The sequence below is a fragment of the Pteropus medius genome, unplaced genomic scaffold (assembly GCF_902729225.1).
Source record: "Pteropus medius unplaced genomic scaffold, Ma_sr-lr_union100, whole genome shotgun sequence".
NCBI lineage: Eukaryota > Metazoa > Chordata > Mammalia > Chiroptera > Pteropodidae > Pteropus > Pteropus medius.
This window is the reverse complement of record NW_024354503.1, coordinates 12,284,621-12,306,903: the sequence shown is the minus strand read 5'-3', so window position 1 is coordinate 12,306,903 and position 22,283 is coordinate 12,284,621. Positions and strand designations below refer to the sequence as shown.

Sequence of the window (22,283 nt, the reverse complement as noted above, 5' to 3'; positions counted from 1 at the left end):
AAGGTATCTAAATATTTCTTATCATTTTTTGGGGGGTGGCCTCCACAGTAAAATAAGATTTTTAAAAATCACGTTCAACTATTAGGAATCAAGGCCATCTGCAAATATTTAATATAGTGAACTGGCTTTGAAGTCACACAAACTTGAGTTACTATGTGTCCTTGAGCAAATTATTTACCCTCTCTGTGCCTCCCTTTCTTCACCTGTAAAATGAAGATAATAATATCTGTCTCACGGAATATATGAAGATAAAATACGTGCAACACACTGGGCTTAACATAGAAAAGATACAGTAATAATGTCTCTCTTTTCATTACTATTGTTGCTAATTACTATGATTAGTAAAATTGCTGGTATCATTTGGTTGTATGGAACTGATCAGAAATTAATTGGGAGTGATTAAAGAAAGGAGCGTCTGGTTAAGGGACCCTGCTGATTAATCAAATATCACCAGAGATTAATAGATGACAAAATCAATGGAACTATTGTGAAGATTGCCATGTGCCCTTCATGTTTCATAAAGATGAATTTAAAAATAAGTTTCCGATCCCAACTCATTCATTCAACATTTTTTCATTCTTGTTCTCTTCTTCTCCCCTGCCTGCCAAATGTAATTATAATTTTTAAAAAGTACTTAGCCATTTGACTTTTTTTGGATATTTATATTCTGGGTAAACACCAGCAGTGCTATGGAGAGCCGGATGGTGTCCGAGTTCCCCACTAGTATTGCACATGACATACATTCATGTTTATTGGTGTAAGGCTGTGTATATCACAGAATCACATTCTGGTCTTCAAAGGAGGACATAGATAGATATAAATTAAGCACCATCCACCATTTCATTGCTCTTTGGAAGAATAAACCATGGATATTAAAGCACTTTTGTGAACTGTACTGTCAGCGCCATTATTTCTGAACTGACAGCCACCTTTCAGTAAAAATCCTGGATACTTATTTATTTAAATGGCTGACTTTCATCAGCACAACTGAAATTTGGGGGGAAGAATAATCATAATTGAAGCTTACTTGTGGTAGAAACTGCTGCTCTCTTCTATCCTCAGAACCGTAAATAAAAAGAATTTTCCAGGACAAAGCATCTGTCAGCTGGTGAGATGGTATTAGGGGTCAGGAAGTGGTGGCATCGCTAAAATTGTTTCTGTGTGAGTGCACACTTTTAGGCCTCTTATTATCTTTCCTTTAATTTTCTGGTTTTCATCTCTGTTGTCGCTGCCTTATTCATTCTGAATTTTTATTTTGCTATTTTATCTTGCTTGTGTGTTACCACTTTCTTATCATGTGTATATCTCTTTCAAGATTTTATTTTCGAAAGTAATCTGATGTCTAAAAATATCGGCAGGTAATGTAAAGAAGAGGAGTATACACCTGCTTTGAGGATAGCCTACCTGCTGAAAAGGGCACCCTTTCTCTCAGTTGTACAGCGGTTCTTGAGGCACCCTCTCCTGCAGTGGACCGCATTGCTCCAAAGGAGAGCCACCTTCGCTGGGGGACCATGGGCCTGAGTTACCCAAAACATCTGCCAGCCAATTCCTGCCCATCAAATCTCTGCCCAGCCAACTCCCCTTACTACCCCCCAAGCAACAATAGGCCTACTCACCTACTCACAGCAGAGCCCAACTGTGAACCCCATTTATAAAATGGAGGAGACCATCTAAAATCCTAGGATTCTTACCACTGTTATATGTGATCCAAAGCAGCGGTTCTCAAACTTTCCTGTGTACCAGAATCATCTAAAGGGCTTACTGAAATATAGACTGGTCCTAGTTGATCTAGGGTGGCCCCAAGAATTTGCAATTCTCACAAGTTCCCAGATGATGCTAGGGCCACATTTTGAGAACCATTGCTCTAAAACAACAATGGCCTCCTATTTAATATCATTGCATTTCATTTCATATCCCAACTCCCACCACAATGTTGGTTTTACTTTTTTTGGATGTTTTGGGACTTTTGTGAGTATTTAAAAATCTATAAACCAAGATGGCTCTTTGGCTTCCTTATAAAATCTCTCTCCCTGCAAACCTTTCACCACTAGTGACATTAGCCCTGTTGGGAGGCTCTGTGCCAGCCTAAGACAAGGAGATGACCCATAACCTTCTATTTCAGGAACTGGAGACTCTCTCCACAGAGGACATCTTAATGTAATTTCCTAGGTTAAACATCACGATAAACACCACTGCTATATCTAAATAGAATCTATGCATAGGAAAAATGTAGCAATGTTCTACTTACTACTAGGAATTACTTGAAAGGAATTGTAGTCCATTCTGTAGGTCTGATTAAGGTTCTGCATCACTTGCTCATTCGCCTTGCGCATTAATTCAGGTGATGGTGTTGTAGTCTTGATTTCATATCTCACAAACACACTTCCGGGCCTGGATGGAGACCACTTGGTTCAGTAAAGCAGTAAGTGACCTGGAAGAGTCTAGATCTTTATGATTTATTGCATGGGAAAACAAAATGGCAGAAACAGCCTGGGTAATTTTTTCATCAAAGGTTCACTGAAATCAACGTGTTTTAAATCTCTAATTCGAAGCCCAAGGCAGAGCTTGCACTCTCATATGTCTGCAGACAGGTAATGCAAATGAAAGAAATAGCCAGACGGGGATGAGTGAACTGAATCACATAAGCTGGTCATAGGGTAGCAGCCACAATGCAGAGATTGTTGTCACACAGCCATGCTGGCCTGGCCCAGGGTTATAGATATGCTGAATGTCAAGTGAAGCCAAAACCCTAAATGTTTCTGTAAACACTCTTAATTTTTAAGATTGGCAACTGATTTTTTGAAATACTGTGCAAACCTTCTCAGGTCTGCCAGGGTGCCCAACTCCAGGGCGGTGCAATTTACATTACAGCATGCATCTGTGGTCATGGCTGGCTGGCCAACTTTTCTTCAATAAAGGCATCATTGCAAGAGATTATTTCACCTTTATATTTCTGAACTCTCTAAACTATAAACTTATCTCATATCTTTGTAAAATGCTTGTGTGCATAGAATAAACATGAGTCTTTTTTTTACCTTCCTCCTAAGTAGTGAGTTACGGTTCTCAATATTTAAGTCCGTTTAAGCCCCAGCAATCTGGCCTTGTCTTCACCTCTACCAAACCGGTCCTGTTTAGCCCCCCAGATGATGCCCTTCTAATAGGCTTTTTTCTTTCACTAATGAGTTGGCTTTTGCCATTGGATAGAAATGACGAAATTACAGCTTTCTTACCTGAACCCTGTCACAGTCACCGATTCGAAGCCCGGTAAAATACTGTAACCTTTCCGGAACTGGAAAATAAAGCAAGACAAGTGTCATGTATCAAGGTCTAGTGAGAGAGATGTCAAAGATTTAAAACAGAGTACAAAGTGCATATTCCTATAAGCCTAGGCAAAATATTCTCTTGTATATTTTATTTATGAGCACTGGCATTGGCAGGTCTTTGACGAAGTAATTCCTATCTACCTATGTCAGTCTGGGTTCTCCAAGAAGCAAACACCAGATTAAACATGCAAGAAATTTACTCAGGAAAATGCCTCGGAAAGAGTGTGGGAGAGGCAGTGGGAAGGCAGAAACATCAGACCCCGAGTGAAAGAGAGTAGGAAAAACAGTTAAATGGATTCATCCCAGACTCAGCCTGAGACAGTTCAGTAAAGCTTTCAGAGGAGTCTATGTCTGCCAGACATAGACCTGCCATGCTCATTCATCAACAGAGAGCAGCAAGCACTGTCATGGCTTTCAAAGGCAGTAGCTGGGGCCCTTGGTCAATTACATTCCTTATAGTTAGAGATGTATAAGGGGTGTTCTTATGGCCACCACACCGCCTGATCCCTCACTTAATATATCGCAGCACTGGTTGAGCCAATATGGTTTTCAATGATGTTTTTACTCTATTTCATTTCTCTGAATATCAACCCTATAGGAGATTCAGTTTGATTAGAAATCACATTTATAGGGCAGGTGTGATGTTCAAAGCACTGGATGAGTGAGATCCAAAGATTAATATGTAACTCTTTCTTCTCTCAAAGTATACAATTTAGTGTGGAGTGTGTGTATGCATGTGTGTGTGTGTGTGTGTGTGTGTGTGTGTGTAGAGGGTTTTCATGAACTATTAAATGCCAAATATGCAAATCAGATGTCTAAGAATACTGTTGTATCAGCATTTCATCATGGCACCCATGGAAATTTATAATATTTGTATGACACATTGGGATAAGTCCCTGGCTTCCTCCTGGCCTGAGGCAGGGGCTCAGTTGCCCAGAGTTAAGGCAAGTCATTATTTTAGCCCACCTGTAATAATTTGTGCCACACCAGCTGGAAAGCTCTATTCCAAATGAGTTAACTCAAGCAAAACATTTAGGTTTGGGTGAATTAATCCAATGTAAAGCATTTAGAGCAGTGTTTGGCACACAGTTAACAATAGAGACATTTTCTATTTTTACATGACTAAAATTAAAATCTTAAATGTGAATGCCTAGGGACCTCTAGTGTAGAGTGATTTGGAACTCTCTGTGCCAGTTTTAAGCTGGTCTGCTCAAAAGATGTTAGGGGTTTCATCCATGTGGTGTGTGAAGACAAATAGAAATGCACCATCTGGTGCTTCTAGACCAGATTCTTGGGCCTCTGAATAGGTTTCAGTGAGTTGATGCCACCAAATCTTATCTGAATTAATTCTACCCCGGGAAGAATTTCACCTATAGGACAAGATGATGTCAAATCATCTCCTGAATAGTCTTATTTGAGCACCTCTTAGTTCATCATCCTAGATGTATAGGAATAGCTTGGACATCCACATTCGTAAATTCTGGCAGATCCAAGCAAACCATCTACTGTCAATGCAATAGACTCAGTTCGGCCTGAACCCTTAGTTGCTTAGGAGGCTCCTGGGACCAAAACCTACTGCTCTTTCCAAGTCAGTCTTGTAGGACCTGTAGAGGGCAGAGGAAGTATTCCTGAGATCTTCTTGAAAGCCCACATTGAGTCTGACCAACATTCTCAGGGTAACAGCTGAAAAACACAGGGCAATATTTCAAAATCGCACATTAGCATTTAAGTGGACACAGGACAGAGAACCATTTGCTTGAGCTGATATTAAATAGCCACTCAACAGTTGAACATTTAATGAGCAGTTACTTACCTCCCTGGAGCTGGCAAAAAGGTCCTTTGGGAGGCAGTCCTTTAAGGCAACTGCAGTGATTCCCTGCAGGGGAGTTGTCATGCTCTTGACAAGTGAAATTGTGGAGGCACTGTTCCTGAGGCCACCTATAGCCTGTCTCACAGGAGCACCAGATTTCATTTCCAGTAGGTCTGCAGACTATCATTAATGAGACCAGTGAGGAGAGAGAAGGTGGTCATCCCTTTTGCATTTATAGACTACAAGTATTTATAGACTAACTTCCCTCCCTAATGCCCTTCTGGGAAGTTCAGTACTACTACATGCGATTCCCATGATTCCCAGATGCATTACCATGCTATTAGGCATGACTATCTAAAAGATGACTACTTCCACTAATCCAGGGGATTCCTACAATGACAATGTGATAAACAGATTCCTGGACATACAGTATATGGTAGCCAGCCTTCCCTGATCATCCCTGCCCCTGGATATTCATTCACACCCTTTTATAGTTTCCTCTCATATTGTACTAGGGTTGGTCTGTGTAACCAATAGAATATAGCAGACATGCTGGTATATCACTGAGATTAGGTTATGAAAGACAGTGTGGCTTTTCCATCTTGGTGGCTCCCTCCCATTCTCTCCTGGACCACTTGCTCTGGGGGAAGCCAGCTGTCATCACATGAGGACATGTCATGGTGAGGCACACAGAGTAAGGAACAGAGGTCTCCAGCCAATAACTAGTGAGGAACGAGGCCTGCCAACAACCACACGAATGTGCTTGGCAGTGGATTTTCTACCCACCGTTGAGCCTCAGATGACCACCTCTCTGGGTGACAGCTTGACTATAACTTCATGAGAGATTCTGAGCTAGAGCCACAGCTTCACTCCTCCCAGATTTCTGGCCCTCAGAAACTGTGTGACATAATACATTTTTGTTGTTTGAATGTTAAGTATGGGATAATTTGTTATGCAGCAATAGATAACAAATATAGAGTAGAAGTAAAATTGCGCCTTTTACATTTCAAGTCAAATGCGAGCAGCCCAAACAGACTCTGATGCTACGGGGGTATTGAAAAATGCTCTGGAAACAGAGGGCTTTGAATTTATTTCTAAAACTGGACCAAAGTCATATCACTGAGCTGTTTGTTCTGCAAATGGGCATCTAGACAAAGTCTCAGCAGAGTGACTATCTGAAGGAAAGCCAGAGAATAATTGTTTCTGAAATAGGAGGAACAAGAGAGTTCCAGTGAGTTCTTGCAATCCTGTGCTCCAGAAGTAGGTGGGAATTGAGCAGAAACATAAGGAACAGAGGAAATCAAGGCAGCTAGCGAGGGTGCTGCGCATCAGCAGGGGGGATTTGAAGGGAGCCAACAAGGCCCCCTCTGGCAAACTCTTTCCTACTGATGTGAAATTCTACTGAGAAAACACTTTTTATTTCATTTTTGTTTGTTCATTTTTGAGAGGGATGTAGGGGTAGTATTTGAAGAACTTCTGACTCTCATGTAAAAGACAAATTTGTTTTAAGAGGATGACAAAAGCTATCAACTCCAGACCACCTACTGCATTCCAGATATTTTTTGGTGCTTTACACATACTGTCTGGTTTTAAAATGCCTCAGTTTTGTTTGCTATTATTAAAAATGTCTTTCTAAAAAGGATCAGAAGGTCAGCCATTGGAAGAATGGGCAGGCGGAAGCCTGAGAAGAGGGGAATGGAGAAGATTTGGGGACACTTAGACATTTGCATCATAGCCAGTAAATCTAATGTGCGTTACCCATCCACCTCACTGGCTTCTCTCTAAGTCTACTCTACCCAGCCTTCCCAGCTGGCCCTGAGGTCCATGAGCCTCAAGATCTCTCAGTCATCAGAAGGGATTCACCCTTTCAACGGTGAATGACCAGTCCTGTTGGCAAGATAATTAAACCCTCCCAGGCATTTGCATCTTAAAAGAGAAATTTATTTATCCAAGTCATAAACTTGTTAACCCAACTTGTAAACTTGGGTTCACAATGCTTCTAAAATGACCTAAATAGTGGAATCCCTTGAAGTCAAGCCTCCTCCAATAGAACAAAATAAACCAGGGAGAGTTTGTTAATATGTCTATATTGAGTGTATGTAATATAAGCTCACAACGAAAGCTCAAATGTTCATAATCACAAGCTGCTCAATGAAAACGAATGACTTATTTATTGATATTTACTGGTCTGTTTTGTTTACTAGATTTGCTTTCTGGTACCCAAATAGATACCAAAGGTTTCCTTAAAAAATGAGAAGCAAAACAAAATTAACTACACATCTATTAAATTATTAACTTTTTCACATAAGTAGGGGAAATAATTTCAGAGGCAGAAGGCCTGTGTTATGGGAATATAGAAGGATGTTTCCTATAATGTGCCAACGTAACTAGTTTTGTGAAATGGTCTACGGAAAAGTCCTATGCGCAAATGCACTTGAGGAACACGGAATAGGCTTTTGGCTACTGGATGACTCAGTGCACATTGGCATCTGATCACAGAGCCAGTAATTCAAGGAAACTAATGCTAATGTAGAATTTGCTGAGAAATGAAATCCAAAGAGAGCTATAAGACAGGTATTTCAGGCTCAAACAGCATATACTAAGAACTAAAAATTAAGATGCATAGACTGACATTGTGATAGACTATTTTAAATATAAAAATTTGAAAAGATTTTTGAAAAACAAGAATTTTATTCTTGCCTCCATTTTAGAATAATAAAGCCTAACATCTGTAGTGCTTTGCCATTTACAAAGCAGTAACCTTTTAAAGGACAAAGGGTTATACCATGTCACAGCTTCTACTGCATACATGTGATGTCCTCTGAGACATAGGAGAGCTGATATGACCTTGAAAGGGAGTCAGTGACCAGAAAGTTAATGCCTTGCTTCTCATCCAGGCATGTACCCGGTTTCTATTTCCTGACCTATGATGTCCCCAAAAAGGGAACTTGCTACTTATTAATATCCCGAACCAGTCCTTGCTATACCTCCTGATTACCCAGGGTGAGAGGACCCAGTAGTTTGTCATGACCATATCTTGGGACCACTTTGTGACAACCAATAAACAAACCACAAAGTAAACATTTGCTAACCATTTAAAATAAAGAAACTGGTTGCAGAGTTTACCAATAAGGACTTCATCTAAAAAGCTACAAAATCATAAGATCGCATATCAGGCCTGTTGGATCATTTCCCTTGCGTACAAAGTATAATTTGCTCTCATTCTAAGGATCTCACACATCTTTTTTCCTGATATGCCCAATCCGCCATTCCAAAGCAATGGGTCTTTTACTCACCTGTTGTCACCTCCATGCTCAAAATGTTAGTAGCTTGGTCACTGTCATTGACTCGAATTGGAAAAGTGAGGCTATTCAAGTAAGTTTTGACAGGCTCCAGGAAGGAGGCATTTTCAAAACTGATCTCAATATCAACAGTGTATTCTTTAGCTGCAGGACTACTCGTGACAACTGAAATGAAAGCATATGAAGGCTGTGAGAAATTACCATGGTGGCAGAGAGAGAACATGATAGACATTTTAACACTTAAAAGTAGTGACAGAAACATGTGGATGTTAGACACATCAGCTTTTACAAATTTCTAATAAAACTTTGTAGAAGAAAAGTAAAGTTTGTTTAAGGAACACTATAAGTTCCCCTTACGTGATGCTTTTCCCCCACAATTTTGCTATTTAAAGGAGGAAGGCAACTAGTCTGTCTGGTCTCAGTGTAGTGGTCTCTGGCCATTTGAAACATTCACAGGCTAAGCTCAGGACTTTTGCTTCCTCTCCATTCTCTTGGTGTCCAAGGCCAGGGACCGCCATGTGGAGAATAGACTATAATGAACAAAGAACAGAAGCAGTGACACCTAGTAGGAAGGCTATGTCAACAGTCTAGACAATAAGTGCCATAGTCCTGATTTACCAGGATGAATCAGTATGTTTCAAACACCATTCAGTTGATATGCATTTATTTTGAGAGCTAAACTATGCATAACTTGAAGAGATCTGGGAAAAGTCAGCTAGTTAATTTCCTTTGCTTTTAGCCTATGCACACAATATGGTTCTCCGTTCTTTCTCTGTATCTCTGGTGTCCAGAACATGATAGATACTCAACGAAAAAAGTGAAATTGGCAAATTGGAAAGTAAAATAAAAGAGATCTTTAGCTCTTCATTGCTTTTTCAAATTGTCTCTAGGATGGTTGACTGGCTGGCATTTCAGCTGCATCTGCTCCCCAACACATGCCCACTGCAGACAAGGCAGACTATATATATATATATATTCTTTCAGTTTCCTATTTGCATCATGTCTGGTTCACAGTTGTAAGCTTCTCAAGGGCAGGGACCTTTTCTTTCACTTCTCATGGCCCTACTCACTCCACCTGGCATGAAGCTCACCACATAATGAGTGGGTGCCCAATTAGTTTTTGTCAAACCTGGGACTCTCTGAGTTGAGTCACAGATTCACATTTCCGTCACTGCCAGAATCTTTGGCTTATTCTTGGCTGAAGCATATAACTGGAGCAGAAGCCATGGACTCAATTTGTAGCTAATGAAGAACCTTCAAAGAATAGGAAATTTTTTTTTACATAGATGCATTGAGAAGGCAAGTCGTGGCCTATTTTATTTTGTCAGTCAATTAAGGAAAAGCTTAGTGAATACCTGAAAAACTATCACCTTAAAATTTAAGTAAATCTGGACCTATGATGCATACTTTACCCTAAAATGAAAATTTTATGAGTATTTTCTAAAAAGTCAAAGAAAGTCTCACATAATATTGCAAAATTTTGTTTTAAATGTTCCAAGGATTATTTATGTAAAATGCGAAAACTAGATTCGTATTAGGAGATTGGTTTTACTCACCAACCTTGTTGACAATTATTTCATTTTGTCATCATTCAACTTGATGTAATTAACTCAAACTGCAAAAAGATCCGTGCATATTTTCTTAAAATTCAGAGTGCACCCTAAGGTGTATTTTCTCCTCATAAAAATGCATTTACTGTAGAACAAAGTGACTTTTAAAACTCAATATGGAATCTTAGTCTGTCATAATACTATGGCATCGCCTCAAATTTCCTCTTTTTTTAAATTTTTTATTTTTCTGATTCTCAAATGGTTTTGTGATGAAAACCAGCTTTCTGGAAAAACCTGCTTATCTTATTTGTGTGATCTGAAATCTGGACACAGTGTGCTGGCCACTGAGAATGTCTGCAAGGAGGGCAGCTGCATGGTATTCACGAGGTCTGCTTTAGCGCACATTCTTTTTCCTGAAAAGTAGTGCAGCAGTGTTTACACTCTCCAGAGGATTCCTAGCTCTGAGATCCTCTTTGCTGTGGTCAGCAGACTCCACCCCCATGAATGTAAACAGGATTTCCTGGCCGGGAACTGCTTTAGAGATGAGTGAGGTCAAGAACAATCCCATATTACCCACTTCATCATCCGCATTGTTGCATCTCAGGGTCTGATCCCATCATAATATCAATGCCTGCCTGAGCCCACCTCTCCCTGTTCTTTACAGACATAATTGTAGTATGAGCATGTGCTTAAAAAGCACATGGTGATTCATGAATGTCATCATTTCCTGCTAAAACCAAGGCAGTTAGTTCTTCACTGAAGTCTTCCAAGGAGCTGAGCCAAAAGCTTAAAATACTACAAGGAAAGTTCTGTGACTTTTAGCGAGTTCCAGTCTATAGGAATGGGGCAGCTATTAATTAAAGTAGCAGCCTTTGAGGTCCTCTTTCCCTCATCTACTTTCTATGTTCTTCAGTAACTTCTAAAGGAGTTTCAGCACAACCCTCAGCCTAAGTGTCACTTCTGCCCAGAGACTGATAAGATGGCAAACCCCTAATAGAGAAGAAAACTATTCTTGAAAGTGGGCAATTCTTCCAAGCAGGCTCAAAATATATAGTAACTCAGAAGGCTACAGGCTTGCCCTTGGGAATCACCTATTCCAGTGGTACCTACACTTGACCGATGATTACACATTTGTAGAGAATTCTACACACACAGATATTTTGGAGCATCAACCCGCATGAGCCAAAGTAGAATCTCTATGGATTAAGCCTAGAAATCTGTATTTTTTTTTCAATTCCCACTAGTGCTTTTGGCGATCAAGCAGGTTGGGATTTAACATTCTAATCCAAATGAGGAAACTGAGAAGATAATCACGGGGAGCCAATATTAGCAAATAACCTTATTTTTGGCTTTAGCTTTGTTTTTTCTTTTCAAACACTGCTTGCTGTTGCTCCTATGGGGCAAATAGTCAGGTAGTCTCCGAGTGTATTTGCTTACTCTTATTTTTCCTCTTTTATTTTGATGGAGCTGATACTGTTCACCTCTTTCTTCAGTGATACCAGATGAATCCATGGTGATTGTAATAAGAGTAACAATAATAATAGGAGCTGTCATTTAACCATTGCCTGGTAGGTTCCAGGACCATGAGGACAGTATACATACCCCTATTTTGCAGATGACAAAACTGAAATCTAAAGGTCGAAGCCACATGGATGGCAAATGTTAGAGTTGAGATTTGAAGCCACGTTTTCTGACTCCAAAGTCTATTTTCTTTTAACCGTCCTCTGCCACAACTCAAATGAAAGAAGATAATGACACTGACCAGTTTGGAAACGCTAAAGTTTTGTAAAAGTATCAGGTATTAGTGTTAAATGTGTCTTTATAACTCGGTGTGCAATTCCCTAAGTAAGTTTATAATAAAATTAAATTTGAAGGCGAAATTATTTATAATAAATGGAAGAATTATCTAAAACTTTGTTCAATTTGATTTAACCTAATAAATGTCTTAGAAATCCACAGTGAAGAAAAATACATTGTGACCCATTGCCATTGACACTCCTGGGTGTTGACACTAAAACCTGCTAAGTTTGTTCTTTGATTTACTGATTTGTAAGTAACTTCACTATTTATTGAGTACCTACTTCTCAGGCACTGTACTAGGCACTGGGAACAGAGGGCACATTCTGCTCACAGTCCTCAAATGGGCCTACAGTTTGAGATAGAAATGCCTAACCCTTTCCCCCTGCTCCTTCCACCAAACCTGAGGACTTCAGAGCTTGGGAAAGTGATGCTCCTTATCCTCTTCCAGGCTATAAGGGACCGAAGAGGAACGAGGATGGCTCCCCACCTCTCTGTGACTGTGTATTTTAGAGGCCTTTCCACGTTTCTCTGCTGCCGCTGGACCATCTGATCCCAGACAGTTTAATGTGTTTTCTTTTTCTAGGGTTCCTTTGTCCTGGTGTTGTTTGTCTGAATTTTTCTGACTCACCGATGCCCCGAGTGAAAGGTAGCACATTCCAGGTGTCATCAGTGTCACAGACGGAGGCCTATCAGCAGACCCAGGAGGCTCAAACCAACCAGGATTTCCCCTCTCCTTTCCCATAAATCACTGCCCCGCCACACAATACTTATCTTAAAGAGACATTTCTGGAAAGTTGGCCACAGACTGCAACAAGCAGTTCTGTCTTAATCACAGCTATTTAAGCAAACAGTACTATTTTTGCCTGGAAGCTCTAATGGGAATTTTGACTTCTTAAAATTCAGAGCCTATGTAGATACATACATTGATTCCCCCATCTGCAAAACAACAACAACAACAAAAATGAAGTCTGCTAACGTTACCCAGGAGAAACGAGGTTGGGTGTGGTTTTCTCTTGACCAAAGGGTCAATGCTGCTCTACCACTGGATTTGGCTCTCTTATTTCTCCCTCTTAGCTCTGTAGCAGGTAAATATTAAAAGATGCTTATTCTTCCACTTGTTTCTTGACATGTTCTAGTAGGTAGCAATTTGGCAGCATCATCTGTATCCTACTCTACCAATATCAGCAGATAGTCAAAGATCCTATTCTCCCTTTAGGTTTTAGAAAGATTTGTTCACACAAGGGTAAACCATCAAAACTCCTGCCTGTGGCTTACTTGGCAGGTGTAGATGAAGAAGGTGTAGATTAGACCCCGGGCCGTGAAGTCTGGGGAAAAGAATCAATTCTACTGGCTCACCATATACCCAAATCACCAAAGTCAGCCCCACATAAAGTTCTTTTCCTAGTAAGATGAACAGTGATGCCAGTGCCCCTCACTCAGCAAAGCTGCTCCAAGAAACACGGAATGGAATCTCACTCATAGGCCAGAAGCATATGTTGAAAACTATGACTCTTAAATATGAGCATGGCCTTTGAGGCAGAGAGAGCTGGGCTGAATGCCCTCTTACCTGGGCAGAACATTACCTTTGTGAGCCATGTTTGCTCATCTGTAAATCAGGGGTAATATTTTCTTTGCAAAATTGTTGTTAAGGAGATGGAATACTGTATGAAGACTCCTAGCAAATTGTCTGGCCTATCATAGCTATTGTGAATCAGTAGGTAGAAATAATAATACTGATTATAAAAAAATGTAATAATCATATTTTATACAGATGTCTGCTGGTAAGTCAAGAAAAACTAATGCTCTTCCAATCAAGTCTCAACTTGAGATCGTTAAACAAACAAACAACATTAATGAGACATTTTTTAAAAAGTACTCCCAACATTCAAGGTCAACCTTAAAACCAAACCCAAACACCAGACCAAGAGCACCCAGCCTTCTCATCTTACTCTGCCAACTTCATTGCCTGCTCAGAGCACTAAATGCCACACATTATCACCAGAAAGTTTAAAGCCATGAAAACCTCCAAATCTGTACCTCAACATGGAAAATGCACAGCATTTCCTGGACCCAAATTAAAAAGGGCCAGGACACTTGGGCTGCCAGATCTGCAGAAAGGTTAGGATCTCCACAATGACAGCCAGCAACTCAAACTAGTAGGAACTTTGCGCTCACTAAATAGATGTGAAAAGGTAAGCACCTCCAGCACAGGGTTAGGACATCCAGGATCTTCCTTTCTAAAAATTTTGTCTTCTACCAACTATTCCTTTAGAAGCCAAGGAAAAAAACCAGTGGGGACTCTTCTTCAACTCAGTGCCAAAGACACATTCTGAGTCAAGCTCAGAAACCTGGCCTGGACAACAAATTGACATAGAGGACACATTTGTGAGACTTCTAACCAATAACTTCAACTTTCGGTCCCCTACGATGATTACTCTTAAGACTAAATTTCTAGCTTATTGGCAAACCTCCAAAATAAGATTTTCATCCCGACTCCAGTTTCTACTTGTGGCCTCCACATCCCCCAGTTACCCAGGTTTGTGCACCCTTACCATATCATATGGATCATCACTCCTCTTCACCCCATGTCAAATCTGCCTCCAGGTCCTTTTGATCCACTTTTCAACATGCCGTTCACAAGCACTTCTTTTCCCCCTTTTCTGGTTCAGTGCAGGGGCCGAGGCTGATGCTGGTCCATACTGCTAAACCTCCTTCCTGATCTCCTGGGTACTGACTTCCTCATCTAATCCACTTGGCCATAACCATCAGGCTAACTTTCACTTCAGATGGCTTCCATCAGTCCCTTCTCTGTGTCAGCCTCTCCACTGCTTAGAATCCACTTCCTGGTATAATCAGGACACAATTCTTGATGCTTCAATCCATTGTTATCTTCCTCTGCTCCCCAAAAGCCACTCTGCTCTAAAAGGCAGATCCACACTAATTCTTGTCTCTGGTCTCTGAGGTTTTTGCAGACTTCTCTTCTCCATTAGAGTTTTGAAACAGTTTTCCTAAAGTAGTTTTTCTAAATCTTATATCATGCCATCCATCCTGCTGCCTTTAGTAGTTCTATGGAAACTTCTCTGTACCAGGGATATTAAGTCTCTTTCAAACATATTATTTTAAATAAATCAATTGACTGTTTTTAATAGAAAACTATTAAAACAAACAAAAAATAAATAACTGCCCAGATAACCACATTAACATTTTTAAAAGTAATATGTACATGATATTACTTAATCCTCTTAACAAATCTGTGAGGTAATGAGATATGTGTGTGTGTGCTTGTGTATGTGATATATGTGGCATATATGTGGTATGTGTGTAATATGTATATGTGTAATATATACATACATGTGCATATATGTAATGTGTATATTGTATTTGTGTGTGATATACGCAATACACATATATGTGATTTGTGTGTGTGTATGTGTGTGTGTGTGCGTGTGTGTGTGTGTGTATATCTCAAGGGCCCAATGAAACTATATAATGGACCAAAGTGACTTAGGAAGTCATAGTGGTCTGAGAATATGAATATTGATCCTGCCTTTAAAGACGATTCTATTTCATACTCTAAAGACTTGGTGCAGTGTGACAAAAGGTAATTACTTTTGAGAATTCTCTTTCTCTCATAACCATTATTTGTCCCTTTCTGGCATTAAGGGTCCAGAAAAGGAGCTGTATGTATATATAAAAGGAATTACTCTGAAAACCAGAGCCCAATCCTATTACCTCACTTACCTAACACACCAAGCAGAACACAGACACCTCTGAGCACTATCAACTGAATATGATCCTCCTATTACCTTCTTTCATAGTTTTCCTGGAGAGCGATGCTCTTAACTGCAACTTACATTCAGGTATCTGAGCCTAGCGCCCAGGCCTTTCCACGGCCATTTCTCACTTCAGTGATTTTATAAAAGTACCAAGGCCAATCCATCTTCTGCAGATGGTGAGTTGAGGCCCAAGAGCACAGAGGACCATGTATAATAAGCAGAAAAAATGTTTTCCTTGTGATTTATCATACTCATGATTGTTTTTAATGAAAGCATGTCTGGAAAAATTTTGGAATGTCAAAGCCTTAGATGTAGAAGCGATTTCCTCTCATGTTGTTGCCACAGATCATAAACAGCCAGGCTCAGAAGTGCAGAAAGACGTTACTTTTATAGCTAGCTGTACCATCACCAACGGTCCCTGAGGAAGCTGATAATTTGAGCCCTAAAAGAAGCTGGTAGAAACTTGGAGCTAGAACTCACCCACATATGGTTTGACTTAAAAAAAAAAAGTCTTTCAAAGTCTTTCTGGCCCTATTCCTGTCATGGGGTGCAGGAAGGCTCAAGGGACGGAATAGATGTAATGATGCTTGTTTTAAAGCACAGAAGACCAGTCTATGCCTGAATAACCTCAAGGGAAGGAGGAAGAAAAAAAGTGAAGATCATATGGACAAACAGAAAAGAAAAAGGGAGAGGAGAGGACAGGAGGAGGAGAATGGAGGAAGGAGAGAAGAGGAAAATAGGAAGAGAAAAAAAAGAAAAGAAAGAAAAAAGAGAAGAAAAGAAAAGAAAAGAAAAGAAAAAAGAAAAGAAAAGAAAAGAAAAAAGAAAAGAAAGAAAAGAAAAGGGAAGAGAAAGTGATCGGCGGTATGACCTTCCAAGGAGCATTTTGAGAGCTTAATAAAATGTGGTCAAATACTCATTTCACAACAGTCGAGTCTGGTTCATACTGTGAGGGGCTCTAACAGATACCTCTACCTTGACCTCAGGGCAAGCCTACTCTCTTTGGCAGCTCAGCATCTCCTTTAGACCACAAGACTGAAGAGACCAAGTCACGGCATGCCTGGAAAATGATTCAGTCACAATGCTATAGTTCAGAAGTTTTACCTTCCACACAGTCGCTATAGCCACTAAGCCAGCAGACTCTTAACGATAAGAACATATCCTCTGAACTCACAAAGAGGCGGCTATGACAGAGACTCTTCATTTGTTCACTCATTTATTGAGAAACTGGGCTAGATGCCAGGCTAGAGAGAGGAAGAGAGTTCAAGGGAGCTCATGTCTACTGGGGATGACAAACAGGAAGCAAAATAATTACAATACACTGGGACAAATGTTGTGCTATGGGAATGTATCAAGGGCAATGGGAACTCAGAAAAGCAGCCCCTCCCTGTCTGGGGATTCAATGGAAGACCTTCCATGGCAGAGGCCCATGTGAATTGAGACTTAAGTTGGAGTCTCCCAGACAAAGAGGGATGGTAGGTGGGGCATCGACCGTGTGAAAGGGAACAGGAGAACACGTGAGAAAAAACATGCGGGTCTAGTAAGACTCCAGCAGGTGATTAGATTTTACCTCCAAGGCAATTGGGAACCCATGAAGAATTTCACGCAGGGAACTAACACAATCAGACTGATGCTTTTGAAAGGTTACTGTGAGGAAATTAGGAGGATGTGATACTGGGAAAAGCCAGCCTGCAGACATATACTGACACCTGCCCAGAGTTCTGCATGTAGGACAGGACACTGAGGATCAGTGAACTAGTGAATGTTCACAGCTCTCACCTGTTCTCAACCCTCCAAAGCATGGAGCCCTATATTTTCCAGACCATTTTTGGAATTTAGTGGGAAAATTAGAATGGGAGACAGAGGAGAACTCGAGTCGAGTGGTTAAGTTATCCACAAAATAAAATGATAAGTGAGAACAGAAGAGATCCAAAAAAAAAAAGGACAAAAGGAAAGGCTGCTGGGATGAGATTAGAGAAGCAGGCTTGATGGTGGCAGAGAGCAATTGAAGAGCGAGAGGCGCTGGGAAATCTCTAGGATATGGGGAGTGGTGAGAGGAGAGAAAAGGAGGATCGTAATGCATTGCTAAGATCGTTTAACGCCATTTGATAGAATAGAGAATGGAAATTAGATCTCGATGTGCTTGGAGACTGAATTATGTGGATTGCAGAGTTTTGAAAAGTTATAGCAAGTGTCATTTGATCGGACTTAGTAGAAGTGATCACCAAGCAAAGAGTTTACATACCCGCTCTTTTTTGCCTTAGTGGCTCTTCCCCTGCTAGTTCATGATCGTGGAGAATCTGAAAGGACATTTGAGAAAATTGTCAGTTAGCGTTAGAGATGTTTTTTCATGACAGCTTTCTGCTCACATGCCCCAAAATGTTAAAGCGGAGTTCAGGGCTGCAGATTCTGGGTTAGCGCCTGAGCCCAGTGGATGTTGGGTAAACAGCAGCTCAATGGTCAGGAAAATAAAATGGAGTGACCTGGGAATTCACTTTTTAAAGACCAGTCTCTAGTTCCAGGAATGGAAGAAATCACCGTATCTGCGTTTCTCAGAGTTCCAGCAGTTTGAGTCCTGTCAAGAAGTGTAAATTATGGTGTTTTCTAAATCTGCTTTCTGCCTTAGTCTTGAACCCTGAGTCATTCCAGTGACCTTTTCGACAAGTCTCACGACCTCTTCTCAGCACTCGGCCTGTTCCCACTCTAATATTTCTGCGTCATTAGATATATTTTAGATTGTCCATGCTTAGAAATTATTTCTCATTCCCTGATCTTTTTTCCCTCGGATGGTTCCATTGTTGCTTCCTGTGGCAAGAGCCATGAGAGCCAGCTCTTGAGTCAGATTACCTGGGTACAAGGCTGTGCCACTTATATGCTATGTGACCATAAGAGAGATTTATTTATCCCCTCTGAGCCTCTGTTTTCTTTTCTATAAAATGGAATAATAATGGTATCGACCTCATAGAATTGTTATGAGAATTAAGCAAACTGCAACGTGACACATGGTAAGCTCTTAATAAATGTTTGTTACATCATATAGTACAATAGTTAAGAACGAGGACTCTACAGACTGAATTCAAATCTGATCTCTGCCATAAAATGGCTGTGTGGCCTTGGGCGAGTTAATTAACCTCTCTGTGCCTTGGTACTCACCCATAATATAGGGATAAAATAGCTTGCCTTATTAGGTGGTTGTGAGGATTAAATGATTAATAAATGTAAAGCACTGAGACTAGTTTTAGCGACATAGTAAATGTTATTCCATGGCAGAGCATCATACTGTTCTGGGGGCACCATTCACATAGACCCCTCTGTCTACATACTGCCTCTTGCTTTACCTCTATAAAGATCATCTCCCGTCTTTATGTGGCTTCTTTGTTTAAGAACTGACATTGATTGGCTTTGCTGTTGGAGTCACTGCAAGTTCCACATCTGGTAACCACATCCCGACCTGACACAGGTCTCCTAACTCATCCCTGCCTCCAGCTGGGTTTTCCTTTGATGTGCTACCTAATTTGACTCCTTTCAAGCTCAATAAAAGAGCCCCAAATCTATGAAGTCTCCTCAGGTAATCCCTGCCAACTGTAGTGTGCTCTTCACTGTGAACTCCACATACCTATGAACTCCTCCCGAGGCAAAGCTCATTTTGCCATCTGTGGTGCCTACCGTTATTTTCTTGTTATCTCACATCATAGCAATAACAGAAACAATTATTTCTAAGACGTATTCAACACCTTGTGCCAGGCACTGTTAAGTACTTGATGTGTGCTAACTTATTTAATTCTCAAGACAGCCTAAATTGCAGATTAGCCACATTTCACTGATCAGAAAACATGGATGGGCACAGAGAGGTCGAATATCTTGGTGGAAGTAGCACAGCTTTTAAATGGCAGAGTCAAAATTTGAACCCAGCTAGTCTGTGCACAATGGCCTTGCATCATCTTATCAGGAGATCCCTCAGGAAACTGTGGGTTCGTCTCAGGGACCCGGTCTCTTTTTACCTAGCATTTTTTCTTCTCTATTGCCTACTTCTGTCCCCTCTTTCTGTTCAATGACTAGTATTAACATCCATCGGAACTGGGGAGAAAAACTGTGTACCTGTGATAGTTCATAAATGTTCCTGATGAAATGAATAGAAAATGGATGATGATTTGAATTTCAAAAACCCAGTGGCTGCTTTGTTTGCAGGGAGGTTATTTTGGCTGTACTGAAATGTGCAGGAACTGAGAAGGAGCAAAGTCAATGCCCGAAAGTAGACAGCTTGCTTTATCTACTCTTCACAGGCTTTGGTTGGGGAACTCAGCCTTTGAGAAGATGATCACTGGCAGTCACCACTAGGCAGCTCTCCCAGGTCAAGATTTCATTTTCTCCATTTTTCTAGTAGGACTAAAGAATTGAAGACTTTCTGTTGGCAGTCGTACGCTAAAATCAAGATACATTTCAATTCTCTCATGCAAAGTATTTCAAATCTTTGTGAGCATAAGGGTCACTTGTCTCCCCTCCCCCAGTCTGATTTAGCAGGTAATGGGTAGGGTGAAGAAAATTGACTATTTAACCTGCTCATCCCTGGATGTGAGGTCACTTTCTGAGAGACACTGGTTTTTAACTGTTTTCTGAATTTTTATTGTGATTATCTAGAACTTTCAGGGGATATCTTTGCAAAGTGCTGGTTCCAGAACTCTTGTCGCCTACTGCCTCTCTGTTGTCCAGTTAGAATTCACAACTTTTTTTGAGAATTATCTATGCTTTGAGCCCTACAATCATGGGGAAAATGGAGGAAAAACACACTGAAAGCAATAAAACCTCTGAGGAGTTCCCCAGTGGTGGTGGTGACTACCCTTGGCCTTCTCAGATTTGAGAAGGAACAAAGAGCTGGCTGCCAAGTCATGGAGCCTGGATTTCAATAAGGCAAATGCTGGAGTCACTCCAAGAACTGAATCCCACAGCCTCAGCTCTTCCTGGTTGGAAAAGTCATGCACTCACTCTAAGCCTCAGTTTCTTATGCTGCGAATAGTAATGTGCTGAGGCACAGCAAATGCCTGTGCAGTCTCTGGTCAGTGGTGTATACCTACGTGTCCGGCTGGCCTAGGGGTCACAGGGGGCCAGCCTTGCACTCTTAAGTCCTCATGTCACCCCAGTTTTGGGACCTATGAGAACTCATGAGAAAAACATAGATCCTTCCAGGGGCTCCCAATGCTCAGCTAAACATTTTCTTCAGATACAATAACAGAGCCTCCAGCTGGGCCTTCTTCAGCTCATCCCTGCAGAAGTACCCAGATGAGTGTCTGAGCAACAAAGCCCAGCTCAATCCAGGGGGAAGTTCCTGATAGCCAAGCTTCAGGAGGAAGACACAAGGTCACTAATTTCAGGAAACGCCCCACCTGTCTGACATGATGACTTTACAAATAACTATGTGGGTGGAGGTGGTGGCCTACAATGGGAGTGGACAATCAGTCAATAATGAGAGGTGGCATTTTATGTGTAGAAAAGAAAATCCCCCATGGAATTTGTGTCCCCAAAGATGCCAGCTGTTGTTGCCAGATCTCACTTCTCCTTGTCAAGGCCCTTTTATTCATTTTTCTTTGTCTCGATCTAGAATCCCAGACTTAACATCTTTGTGTCTATGTTAAATAATTGTCTCAGCCCAAGATCCTGTTGGAATGTCTCTTTGCACTGGAATATTAACATAGGTTTATTTCATACTAGAATAGTAAAACTAACTACCAAATCTTAGATACTTGCTCTGTGCTAGTCCCTGTGCTAAGACATACATGTATGAGAATATTCAATCCTTACAAGAAACAGATGAAGGAGCTACTATTCATTCTGATATTATGTAGAGGAAAAAAGTTAAGGAGATGAGGAAACACAACTAAGTTTTCAAAGCTGATGAGGGTCAGAGCCAGGCTCCAGACTCAAGACTGAGGTCAAAGCTGAGAGTCTATAGCCTTGCTGTTCAAAGTCCAATCTTTGGAGCAGGGACAAGGGCAATATTGGGGAGCCCACCCCAGAGTTGAAACTTTCATTTTAAAAAGGGGGATGCATGTGCACAGTGGCGTTTGAGAAGCTGTATCATTGAATTTCAAAAGCCCATCACCCCATATTTGCGCGCCCATGTTCATAGCAGCATTATTCATAATAACTGAGAGGTGAAACACCCAAGCGTCCATTGATAGATAAATGAATAATGTGGGATATACATACAATAGATCATTATTCAAAGGAAGGAAATTCTGACACATACTACCGCATTGATACATTTTTAGGACATTATACAAAGTGAAATAAGCCAGTCATGAAAAGACAAATATTGTATGAGTCCACTTATACTATACATGGCACTTAGAGTTGTCAAAATCAGAGAGACAGAAAGTAGAATGGTAATTGCCAGGTGCCAGGGGGAGGGGGAATGGGGAATTGCTATTTAATAGGTATAGTTTTCAGTTTGCAAGATGAAAATTTCTACAGATTGATTGCACAACTAAGTGAATGTATTTGACACTACTGAACTGAAGAGTTAAAAATGGCCAAGTTGGTAAATTTTATGTGTATTTACTATAATTTTTTTTAAAAAGCTCATCACCATGTTTTGCATTTAAACTGGTAGAAGTTCAGCTGCGGGAGCTGGGTGGCAGCTTAGGGCCATATAAGCTAATAAGGCAGGTTTAAGTACACTTCTCCAATGGGGGTCTTTGGCCTTTGGGCTGTACAAAGATACTATA

General features: G+C 40.7%; 1 protein-coding gene across 4 annotated transcripts in view; it reads right to left on the bottom strand.

Moving 5' to 3' along the window:
* Positions 1-22,283, bottom strand: part of ADGRF5 (adhesion G protein-coupled receptor F5) — a 100,353-nt gene that overhangs the window by 32,160 nt on the left and 45,910 nt on the right. For all 4 annotated transcript variants that reach the window (XM_039854949.1, XM_039854947.1, XM_039854950.1 and 1 more), the window contains exons 3-8: positions 17,807-17,861; positions 8,430-8,600; positions 5,137-5,313; positions 4,900-5,006; positions 3,231-3,289; positions 2,249-2,391 (exon numbers count right to left, since the gene is read on the bottom strand). In XM_039854949.1, the coding sequence (XP_039710883.1) occupies positions 2,249-2,391; positions 3,231-3,289; positions 4,900-5,006; positions 5,137-5,313; positions 8,430-8,600; positions 17,807-17,861 (712 nt within the window). The remainder of the gene's footprint in view (positions 1-2,248; positions 2,392-3,230; positions 3,290-4,899; positions 5,007-5,136; positions 5,314-8,429; positions 8,601-17,806; positions 17,862-22,283) is intronic.